Source organism: Ixodes scapularis, unplaced genomic scaffold, assembly GCF_016920785.2.
Source record: "Ixodes scapularis isolate PalLabHiFi unplaced genomic scaffold, ASM1692078v2 PGA_scaffold0__279_contigs__length_252992795, whole genome shotgun sequence".
NCBI lineage: Eukaryota > Metazoa > Arthropoda > Arachnida > Ixodida > Ixodidae > Ixodes > Ixodes scapularis.
In genome coordinates, this window is record NW_024609835.1 from 101,873,602 (window position 1) to 101,886,171 (window position 12,570).

At 41.7% G+C, this 12,570-nt stretch overlaps 1 protein-coding gene across 1 annotated transcript in view; it reads left to right on the forward strand.

Annotated features, from left to right (window-relative positions):
- Positions 1-12,040, forward strand: part of LOC8028699 (neural cell adhesion molecule 1-like) — a 47,122-nt gene extending 35,082 nt beyond the window's left edge. The window contains exons 6-8 of the mRNA XM_042292571.1: positions 5,468-5,776; positions 8,592-8,720; positions 11,942-12,040. Of these exons, the coding sequence (XP_042148505.1) occupies positions 5,468-5,776; positions 8,592-8,720; positions 11,942-11,958 (455 nt within the window). The 3' untranslated portion in view covers positions 11,959-12,040. The remainder of the gene's footprint in view (positions 1-5,467; positions 5,777-8,591; positions 8,721-11,941) is intronic.
- Positions 12,041-12,570: the final 530 nt, after the last annotated feature.

Here is a 12,570-nt window from a genome sequence, read left to right on the forward strand (position 1 = left end):
ACGATTTCAGGAGGAGATAAGCACCAAACGTCATTTTAGACTGGTTGTCCCAAAATCCGGAGTTTTACGGAGAATCTAAGTCCGCAAAATCACTTTACCTAATAGAGTATTTCAAATTTTATTACATTTACTAAAAAAAGCAGAACCCTAATTGTAATATGCCTTAAGATCATAAACCACTTTCAATTTTGTAGGATTGGTCACCAAAATGCTGGGAGGTTTAAGAAACAAGAGTATTTCCTTCTTTTACTATGTCTTAAAACGCTTTTGAATTTTCTCATAGAGAGCATCCGAGAGAAGGACAGTAGTCTGTAAGAGAATGAGTTTCTGGGAAAGATGGTTAGAAATGTTGACTTAAACAGCGCAATTGAGGTAAGGAAGCAAGAGACAACAGGAACGAAAGAGCGCTGTGTGAAGTCTGTAACACTTTACACCTAGTACTCGTCGCTGTTTGCTCAAAGCCCTTGTGTTGGGGTTTCAGCTACAGAAGATAGTTTAGGATCAATTAACATATTTTGCCCTTTCGTCTTGTGAGAAGTGAATCTGATTGTTTGTTGTGCTTTCATGTCCACAAACTCACTCTATTATTCGGTCATCTCACATCTCCTGGCTTCACCAACTAGATGACGCAGGCTGTCACGGGATCAGAGAAATAATTTCTCTTTTTCCAGGGTATAACTCTGGTAATATAGCAACGATGGTTACAGTGGTAATGCTACTTTATTACAAGTAAACAAATTTAATGCGTTTATTTTCTTTAAAAAATGAATAGCCTTTTTATATGTCACCCTCAAGAAATGTGTACTTTCCTATGCTCTCGAATTAGATATCGCGCGGTGAGTTTTGGCCCAGAAATGAACGCAGCACGCAAATTAAGTTGGCTCCGAATTTCCAGGATGTGCTTGGTGGTGTTATCTGTGGCGGATGTTTTTCAGAGGGTGGGGTGTGGTATATAAAACAAAAGGACACGATTTATCCAACATTCGCCACAGACACCAAATAGCGCTTAGTGACATGCAAGAGACGCAGGTTTAGCAACTTTTGACTTCTGGGATTTGCAAAATTTTTAAAGTAACATGCTTCTAACCAAGCAATACATAGTTGTAAGTAAACAATATGTTGCTTTTCGCGTTAATGTACCTTAGGAGTCAGTAAGATAAGGCAAAACAGTGATAGCGAGTATTAACAAAGCTTTTTAGACAGCAGCTCTCAGGCGCCCGTTTCCCGCTTAAGCGGCGTCGCCGGCGCCGTCGACGTCGGCGTAACCGCGCGTTGCATTATGGGACGTTCCCCATAATGACATTACACGTGACGTCACGGGTGACGTCACGAGAGACACGAGTGACGTCCTCTGTGACGTCACCGTCGTGACATCACACACCACCTATATTTAGCGGGAATATCTCCCCGCTAGATTTGGGAGGGAAGTTTTCCCCGCTAAATTTAGCGCGGAAACTTCCCCACCGAATTGAGCGGAAAAAATTACCCGCTTAAATAAGCGGGAAAGTTTTCCCACTAAATCTGCCAAAAAAAATTTCCCCGCTGAATTTAGTGGAAAAATTCCCCGCTAAATTTAGCTGACATAACTCCCCGACTAAATTTAGCAAAAACAATTCCCGGTAAATTCAGCGGAAATATTTCTCCGCTAGATTTAGCGGAAACATTCTTCGCGAAATTTACTGGAAACTTTCCTCGCTAAATTTATTAGAAAAATGATCACGCTAAACTCACTGGAAAAATTTCCCCGCTAAATCTAGCAAAAAAATTTCTCCGCTAAGTTTATTAAAACAACTTCCTGCTCACTTTAACGGAAAATATTCCCGCTAAATTTAGCGGCAAAAATTCCCCCAAAAACTAGCAGAAAGGATTCCTGCTAAATTTACATAAAGAATTTCCCCTCTAAATTTAGCGAAAAAATGTCCCCGTTCAATTCAGCGGAAAATCTTCCCCGCTAAATTTACCTCTATAATGCCCCGCCAAAGCTAGCGGAACAATTTCCTCGGCAAATTTTGCAGAAAAAATTTCAACTGGAAATTTTTTTCGCTAAATTTATTGGAACAAATTTATCTAAAAAAATTCCCCACTAAATTTATCGAAAAAATTTCCCCACTAAAATTAGCAGGAAATTTAGCGAGAATTTCCCGCTAAACAGGAGGGGAGCAGAAGAGGAGGAGGGGAGGGGGACGAGGGGCATACCCTCCACCCACTCCGTACCCTCCCCTCCTCCTCAAGAGCTGTGCTCTAATTCGGCATTACAGAAAATTGCAAACATCTTTAATTTTTTTTTTGTTTTTTTGTATAGACCATTCCATTTAGCGCTCTCTGGGCGGCACCATTTTGTTCGGCAGCAGCACCCTCTCCATACATCCGGGAAATTCAGCGTGTTCGGCGGGGTATAACGAGAGAGAGGGCACGCGCCCGACTCCGCTAGCAGACGACAAAACGGGAGGTTGCCATTCTCCATCTTTGGGCTGTATCGGCGGGCTATACGGAAAATGGAACTCTCGCTCGTGGCTGCTGTTGTGAAGTGGTTCGCGTTTTTAGAATAGTTATGGCTACTCCAAAATCAGCCTAGAGCTCTCTGTTGTTCTACTTCGGTAAATGATCAACTGACATATCTTTTTTTCCGTTACTTAAATAGCAGTTGAGCCAGCCGGCAGTACTACCCTCAACTACTGCGTATATTGCGGCAGGAGAGCACGTTTTTATTTATTATTTTAGGCATCCACTCATGGTCGCTAAAGGCCTACACCAGTACGAACTTTGTATAGTAAGAAAGGTACAGCCACCGGATTAACTTTTCGCCGGAGAGACCGGCCAGTCTGACACAGTTTTCCCTATATTTTTGTATTTGCACGCAGATAACAGCGCAATTGGACTCTGTATGTCTTTTTTATCTCGCATAGTAAGACACGATAACAGGCATACCAAAATCTGCGCATCTACGCTTGAAATTCCCAAAATGACGCGATTTCAAACAGAGTTTGTACGCCAGCCGGACGCTAGGTACTGCCCACCCGGCGGAGCAGACGACATCCGGGCGAGAGGGGGACGCATTTTTGTCTCTTTTCACCCTCATTGCTATGACCCTAGGGGAACGATCTATGTCTGCAGCACACAACTTTATATATGACTGAGAAAAATAGTTATCATGATATTTTCGATCTTAAGTTCACATAGAAAGTGGTGACTAAAGAAGTTTTTGTTATGCTACAACTTGTGTTCTTTTTTTTATTTGTGTCGTACTACGAAACGCTACATTTTAGAGTTTTGTATCACGGAGACTATTAAAAAGCGCAATCCTATTATTTTTGTTTTGTTAATATATACGTTGAAACCTTTGGTCTTCACCATATTCACTGAAACGCGTGGGATGATTGATAGGACTTTGCCGTGACACTGACTAGAAAATGGATTACCAGACAAGATATCACGGCCGTTCTCGTATATTGGACGGTATGTAGTCCGCTCACCGAGATTGCCCCGGATTGTTTTCAGATATCATACCCTTCTCAGCGGAATGAAAAAAAAAACTGTTCCTCACAAATTAGAAACCAGCGTGATGGATGGAGAATTTACCGCCCTTTTGCAATCAGCTAGTCCTGAAGGTCTTGGCACGCACGCCGGGTTCCTGACACGCAAGGCGCAGGTTCGTCTCTTTAACGTGTGCATAGGTCACGCATCAGCAGCCACCAAAATAAAAGCTTTTTTTGTTATGCTGCACACTTAGCCTTCTACGCATTCAGCCTCTTCCACAAAAAACGGCTCTTCCTCATTCCAGGTGCTATTTTTGAGCAATATATACGGACAATGGCTATTTGGTGTAGGCATATTCATTCTCTTCCCCTCTACATAATTTTAGTTCGTACACAGGGTATGTTTTATACCTTAAACATAACTGTGGAAGTCATTACTCTTGAAAACACAATTTCTTCTTTTACGGTCAATGGTGCGCCGACACCTTATTCTAAAGCGTAAATTATGCTTTGAACAGTTCCCCACATCAATTTTTTTATGAACACCTCTGTAAGAAGACAAAGTTGACCTTTTTGCTTTTATTTGTAATGATACTGATAAGTGAAGCAAAAACCATATTGAAAAAAGGATTTGTTATGCTTTTTAGAGCGCAGCTCTTAGGGGCCCGTTTCCGGCTTGAGCGGCGTCGGCGTCACCGTCGGCGTCGCCGTCGGCGTCGGCGTCGGCGTAACCGCGCGGTGCATCATGGGAAATGTCCCATAATGCACCGCGCGAGCCCCCCACCGGGGTCACGTGACCTCGTGGGGGGCACGTGACCCGCCCCCCCCCCCGAGGTCACGTGACCCCGGTGCATCATGGGAAATGTCCCATAATGCACCGCGCGAGCCCCCCACCGGGGTCACGTGACCTCGTGGGGGGCACGTGACCCCCCCGAGGTCACGTGACCCCCCGAAGTCACGTGACCCCCGCCGATGTTGCGTGACCCCCCAATGACGTCATCGTCACTGATGACGTCACCGGCATCCACATCGTCATCGTCATCATCACTGATGACGTCACCGGCATCCACATCGTCATCGTCATCATCACTGATGACGTCACCCGCATCCGCATCGTCATCGTCATCATCACTGATGACGTTACCGACATCCGCATCGTCATCGTTATCATCACTGATGACGTCATCAGTGACGTCACTGATGTCGTCACCGGCATCCACATCGTCATCGTCATCGTCACTGATGACGTCACCGGCATCCGCATCGTCATCGTCATCATCACTGATGACGTCACCGGCATCCGCATCGTCATCATCACTGATGACGTTACCGACATCCGCATCGTCATCGTCATCATCACTGATGACGTCATCAGTGACGTCACTGATGACGTCCCCGACATTCGCATCGTCATCGTCATCATCACTGGTGAAGTCATCAGTGACGTCACTAATGACGTCATCGGTACCCGCATCGTCATCGTCACTGATGACGTCATCAGTGACGTCAGTGATGACATCATCGGCATTGGGGGTCACGTGACCCCCAAGGTCACGTGACCCCCCTGGTTAGTTTAACCCCCCCCACCCCAGTGCCCTTCCCTCCTCCTCCTCAAGAGCTGCACTCTAATTCGGCGTTACAGGGAGTTGTAAGCAGCTTTCATTTTTTTTATAAACACAAAGTAACTTGTAAAAATATATCTAAGAAATAAACTCTTTTAAGATTCTATGCTACCTTATATATTTAATGTACACTCTCCTTAAATATTTTGTTTTACCAGGGGAACATACCTTGTTATGAAAGCCCGCATGAACCTTAGAATCGTTGCTATTAGCGAGAAGGCAAATTACATTATCTTTTCGAAAGAGCTGAATATAGGTCTAAGCTATTTGCATATAGCTCGCCATATAAATGGCCGAACAAAGCAGGATGTGTTTTCATGAAGCTTCGACTTTAATGTGTCGTTCAACGGTCTGGGCGGTAACTTGCAGGGCCTCCGGATCCTGTAGAAAATTGCACCCAAGTAAACGGCACCGAAGACTCCGTGTCCTTCGAGTGCTCCGAGGGTGCTTGGAACGGCGGCATCTCTCCGGTTTCGTTCCTGGCTGAACTGCGTGAGATCGACTCGGGGCATCGGCTGTTGGCAAACGGCTCTTCGCTCGGTTCTCCTTCATTCACCTTCCTTGGACTTCCTGGTGGAAGTAGCTTCCGTGTCCAGCTCTACTCAATCAATGCGAAGGGCCACAAAGCGCCCACACGCTTTATCGTGACCACACTGAGGCCAGCTGAAAAGCTTACTGGTAAGTGAAGGAATAAATCACCGGGTTTACATCACGATATCTGAAAACAGAGCCTACCTACCGAACCCCCAAATGTCGTTGAGGTTTCTGTAAAAAGAAAACAACGAGTAGATGAACTTAAGACGTAAATATGCCTCTCAACTGCAGGAACTGTTATGAGAGGAATTGAATACACAAGAACTTTTTATCCACATACGTGAGCAGTGTTATTCTACATCATCAAATTTCCATTCCTCAGTGAATCATAATTCCAGATTTAGGCACATTGGAGAGCTCATCAATTGGTGGTATAAAGCGTAATTTTCTCATGATTGGCTCAGAGATGTGGTTGGTCGAATAGAGATATTCTTCCTATCGTCAGCCCAATTATCCACTCTTGTTGATGTTTCTTGAGATATACATTCCAGATGATATCAGTCTTCAGAGAATTTAAAGCGAACATCCACAGTCTAAATTTTATGTCTTAAAATGCGTTATATTAGTAAAAAGTAGATACCCCGGGAATACAAATCTGCATGCCTTACGTACAACTGGTAATTTAAAGCCTCAGAAACTTTAAAACCGTATCGTTGCGCGACACAAACCTGCATAAAGGTCTCGTTGACGAAAGGCTTCCTTCTTTAAGAAATTTCGCTTTTGGGTTGACAAGGATAAGAAAGAAAAACAGAAAATGGGTCACCCAAGCAAACACAAAGGACTCCTAGAATTTGTCTCTGGGAAAACATTTCAGAGCTCACTGGCCTGAGAGTTATGGGCCCAATATACGAAGAAAGCGGGCACGCACCAATATAAACATGATCCAAACAAAGCACAGAGGTTGTCAGGAATTATAGGAGCAACTTCAGAAACAGTCTCCGCGAAATTTTATGGTGATGGCCAGCGTTCCATTATAACAATTAACTGCGTCCAGGAAATAAATAATCTCTTACCACTTCTGACTGGTTAAGTTTTCTTTAACTTTTCCTTTAAAAAATATAAAAAATCAAAGAAAATCTGCACAAAATGAAGGGGTGTGCGAGAGTATTAGATACACAGTGTTAAATCAATAATATCGTGTTTACTCACCTGAGCTGGAGCTAGGACTATAAAATCGTCGTGTCCAACTAGCCATTTATTAAATCTCGTGTTATTTAGAAATGCAACTGGTCTGCTTTTATTTTCATGCAATCAACATTTCTGAACCAATGTTGACGGGCTATTTTTAAGAGCATCGTCATTGACTGGACTGCTTGGAAGGATTAGGAGCAGTGATCTAAACACCCCCCCCCCCCCCCCCCTTGCCCAATTTCTATAACACATCTTCAACCCGAGATCAATATCTGTCTTGAATTTCTTGAATAATGTACACAAACCTAAGTTAACCCCCCCCCCCCTCTTTTTTCATTTTGGCAATCCTGAATGAGTCCTGTATACTAAATTTGGTACGCGGTTGGGTATCCGGAGAAGTAGAATGTGTATAATATGCAAACTGATTTAAAGGAGGGGACTTAGAAAGGGCTGCTAAAGCATTGTTTGCCAGCCAATGAAATGCTCGGGGATGCCGAAATTGTGATATAGAAATTAATTAAAGGGACGCTGACATCCTCTAGATTAATATTTTTTGCTAGGCGATTTAATATGGTGTCAGAGGAATACGCAATCAGTATTTTGCTACAGAGTCACGTATATTTTTAATATCGGCAAAAACGCAACTGCTGTAGAGGAGTAGATAGTTGTCGCAGGTCACGTGGGTATACCCGATAGCGTTTTCTTTTTTTTTTTCCTTAATTTTTCTGGCCGTGCCAGGCAGATAAAACATTCGCGCGTCGCACGTCGCACAAAAAACTCTAAAGTCAGCACTAAGTCGCGACGTTTGCGCGTTTTTCAAGCTCCTTCAAATTCGTGTTCTTAAGACGAGCAATGTCAGTAGAAGAGACGACGACTCGACGACTCCTTCGTGCGCATCAGCTTGGTGGTCAGGCGTTTCGTACAGAAGAAATCCCAATTGTTTTGATAGGTAAATGATTTCTACGGTGTTCGTGGAGAATAACATAGAGGACGAAAACAGGACGACACGTTTCTCGTGTCGTCCTGTTTTCGTCCTCTATGTTATTCTCCACAAACACCGTAACTTAACCAGCACGCTCCATTTCCACAAATGATTTCTGTTTCGAAGCTAGATAGATTAACCGGTACCGCGAAAAAACGGTTCTGAAGTAGGGCTTCCACGCCCGTCGTCCGCCGCCCTCGACTAGTCTGCGTCGTTCAGCCGTCCGCCCGCAACTCTCGCAGTACGATACCGTGTTAGGAGTTACGCACAAAATGCGCGGAGTGTTTCCGGTTCTCAGCGCAACTTTTTTTTTCTTTACAATCATTGTATTTGAAGTTTTTTTTAGAAGTCACAAAGAAAGCGTATGATATTATATTCTGCAATTTTTAGTATTGAGTTTGTGTTTTCAATGACCCACGACTTTGATTATCTTTTGGTGTTTGTATGTCTGAACCATAGAGAACTGCGAGTGACAACGGAGAGGAGAGAGCGCGACTAAAGCCAGCCAGTTCTCAATCGACGGTTTTCGGGTGGAAAGAAAATGCATTTCAAGCAGCAGATTCTGCTCTGGATAGTTGGGCTCTAATATGCCATGTACAAATAAAAACGCTGGAGAGCATAAACACCCAGTCAGTGTCCCCTTATTATGCAAAGACGCATTGGGCTTACTGAGAATATGACTTTGGAAGTAGCTTTAACAATACCTTGACTTTCGAGATATCATCCATATAAAAGCGACCTTCCGCCGCACCAGTATATTTATGATGCATTTCTGTGTTCTTTTAGCAGGCAGCCAAGGCATCATAACTATCAGACCCATCCTCGGCGTCCTTGTTGGAACGGTAGTAACATTAGTGATAGCAGCAATAGCTATCATACTCTTCGTGAGATACAAGAATCCCAAGAAGGAAAAAGGTACGTAAGAATTGCACCTATCATTTGGATTCTGAAATGCACCGAGCATGTGGGCTCACACACCTTTCATTTTATTTGCGTGGAAAAAATGGACACGTAATTATTACATTCGATATTTTTATGCAAGCATAGAAAGATTTTTCAAGATTAAAACATATTTGTGAAAACTTGCAGTACATGTTTTCACAAATACGTTTTAATATTGAATCCACAGGAGAAAAATAATTTAACATATTACTCAAATTCTTTAAAAAAGAAAGATTCCCAACTGTAAATCTCAAAATGCGACATACAAACAGCCAGACTAACTAAACAAACGTGTGCATCATAAATATCGAAAAAAATACCGAGGGAAGAAAATTTCAGTTGTTCACGAGTAAGATTTATTGACAGTTTCAATTGTTGGCAACAGCAAAGCAACAACTAAAACATATTGCCAAAATAAAAGTTCAAGTTCATTCTAGCTATAAACAGCTGTACAACGCATTTCTACGAACAAGACAATCTTTTTTGTCAATCTTCAATAAAACACGCGAAGTCAAGAATGTATATAAGAGTAAAAATAATGGACGGCAATGGTTGTATATTCTTGGGGTCCTTGCAATAAAAGAATCGATACGCGAACTAAGTTTAAAATTTAGATTAATAGCCAGAGTTACAGCATATCAAAAAAAGAGTGGGCCTTTGCTTATTGTTATGCACACGTTCCTGAATTCAGGAATATTTTTTTCGGCATTCTTGAAAGTTGACATCGAACCTTATTGGCCGCTGAGCGGTTTATTACGATGCTCGCTACAGGCCACTTTCTGCTTTAAATCAATCTGTTAGCATATTTAATAATATGTGTTGTTCACCTTTTTCCACTCTGAAGAAAAGGTTAGAAAGATTCTGTTTCACTTTCACCGGTTTGAAAAAAAGAAAACGATTGCTGTGTTTACGACTCCCGTTAAGACTACGGCCACCAGCGTGTTTCCTTGGAAGTATATATATTCTACACATCTGAGCTCCGTGTGCAAATAACACCTACTGTATTCTCGGTTCTTAAAATTTACTTTGCTCGAAATAAAAATTAAATCTTCGGTTCGAGGTAATCGAGGACACATATCTTATCAAATCGCAATACTGAGGTAAATAAGATGTAGAAGTGCAACTTAATATTTGTAAATGTCGAAAGTGCAAGGAAGGTGCCCTTATATTAAGCGTTAAACAACGGAGGGAGCACGCTGAATTGCCTTACTTCTTACATTCAAAAATTTCTCAATAGCCTTGTAGTTCTAGGTTAAGGAACAAAATAAATCTCTCCCATATAATGCCGTCCGGTGAAATAAAGCCTTTACTTGTGACGAATAAAATAGAAGAACAAACAAAGACTGGGTAATAATTTTTTGAATATTTCTTAAAACCCTGAAACCAACTGTTTAAATTAGACACTTCTTATTGCGATATAAGACTCACGAAAGGGTTCACTGTCTCTTAAGTAACAGTAGTTTCTTGATTAAAAAAAATGTGTACCTGTTCACAGTTCTGTCATTTATCTTCGTGTGCTGTGTGTTTCTCTCTTGTGCTTGCGGAAAAAGAACACTGCGGACGTAGGAATGACGAGAAGTAAGTTAACCTCATAAATTGTTATAAATCGCGGTACATTAATAAAATGTTTTCAAACAACATAATACCATATAACATGGGCCTACTCATAAACTATAGTTAACTGTAGCTCGGGACGCCGATTTGTCTCATAAAAAAATATATATCTTCATACCTAATAGCAAAATTAACAGCAAACAACTGTTTAAAAAAGTCACCCTTATTAATTGTCAGGCTTATGCCGCGCCGTTTTCGCAGAAATATGAAGTAGCAGAAATGTCTCAGGTTTTGCATAAATACACATAAAATTATTTCAGCTTCATGTCTATAAAAAAGGTTTTAACGTACATATACAAAACTTTGCCGAGCTAGTTGATGATATTATTTATTAACCTCCCGATTATATGGTTGCATTGTATTATTACTATAATATAGATTGTTGTTGTACAAAACATAAGGGTTTATATTCAAAAATGTATATGGAAAGTTGGTTTAGGCGGATCGTCGTAGCTAACAAACTTTAAAATGTTTCACTTGTTTCCAGCTTCAAAGGAGCTCAATAAACAAACTAAGAAGTGAATATAAAGTAAATTTTCTAATAACCTCAGTAATAACGACTATAGCATGCCTCTAGAGTCAGTAATAACCTCATTTCCTAATTAAATGGTGCTTTCCCATGAGGTTTCTCGCTTTTTTTTCTTCCTCTTATAAAGCTTGCCTAACAAAAGAGCGATGACAAATAGCCCTCCAAAGTAAACTTGTGCGGTTTTCATAGTACGATTAATTTTGTTTTGCATAAGAACGATTATTGCTCTTAATACATAACAGACTATCATTTTGGCTCAGCAAAAATTTGTGTCGGAATATGTTGTATTTTAAGGCTTAGTTGCAGGTTTAATGTAAATCACTATCAGTGGCGTAGCCAGGAGTTCTTTTAAGGGTGTGTGTGTGTGGGGCGGGGGGGGGGGGAGTTGATTAGGATATTTATGACTTGGGGTGCAAGGGGGCGGGGGGGGGGGGGGTCAAAGTGCACGTTTATATCATTAGGGAGCATGATGTAAGGCGAGAAAATGAACGCACACAAGGAAGACACTCACACTGGCCCTTACCCCAACCACTTTTTATTCTACCAAGTAGCCCAACTACAAGTACTTCTACAGTATGTTTTTGGTTCAGGCTAGATTTTGGGGGAGGGGGTGCAGCCACATATGTCATTTCCCGGGTTACGCCGCTGATCGTGATGTTCAACCCTGGTTTACTCACGTTCTTTTTTATAATAAAGCAAATTCAGAGCCCCACTTAAAAAAATATTGCGAAAAAATCATGAGGCATCAAAATGTATCCTAATATCTATAAATTCCGTGGTGCCGAGGTTATCGTGGCCACTTCAAATAAATGCTATATAATATGCTTTTAAAATTGACGGTCCTATCATTCGTACACGGGAGTTGAGTTATGGGCATGATTTATTCCTTATCTTCTAGACACAAATTTGAGGAAGATCCTTGCGGCCTGAATTAAGAAACGAACGACGCCACTTGATAGACCTGTTCGGGTGGCGGAATATTTTCGCCGTCTTCCAGATTACCCGCTGCTTCAAAGTTTATATTTTCTCATAATTGGTGTTTTGTTTCAAGAACGCAGACGCTGCTGAAAAAGGATGAAGATGAATTTGGTGACATAGAAGAAAGAGGGCCGGATATCATTCCATCGACACCTCTTAGTAAAACAAATTTCACAGGTAAACCCGCCATATGATTTTTTTTCGCTCCTATAATTTTGACGGCCCAAATGTACAAGAGCTTTTGGACTGACCGCCTGAAATCGTCGAACAAAACGCGCCGCTGTTTTTCCTATTTATAAATCAGGCGATCCTACAATTGTAAAAAAATCTGCTGTCCCATTTCATTACTGTTCAGTACTTTTCAAGGTTTTTGAGATGGTAATGCAGAAACGTCTGTACAGTTACTTTAGACTAAAAATGAACCCCGTGCAACACATATTTTAATGAAAAAATTGTAAGGGTGCAGGCGAGCTGGTGGAAGTTAACCATAGTTTTGTTTAACCCGAGACTGGGGTATTTCGGAAAAGGGACGAGAAGAAAAGAGGCCACAAGGAGGCGACGTCTCAAACACAGCTAAGGATTTTATTCCATCGTATGCACTTTTATACACACCACGTCCACACACCACCAACCAAGTCGACCACTGACAACATAACACCCGGAATACACTAAGCCAAACATAGGCCCAAAACATTACAAAAG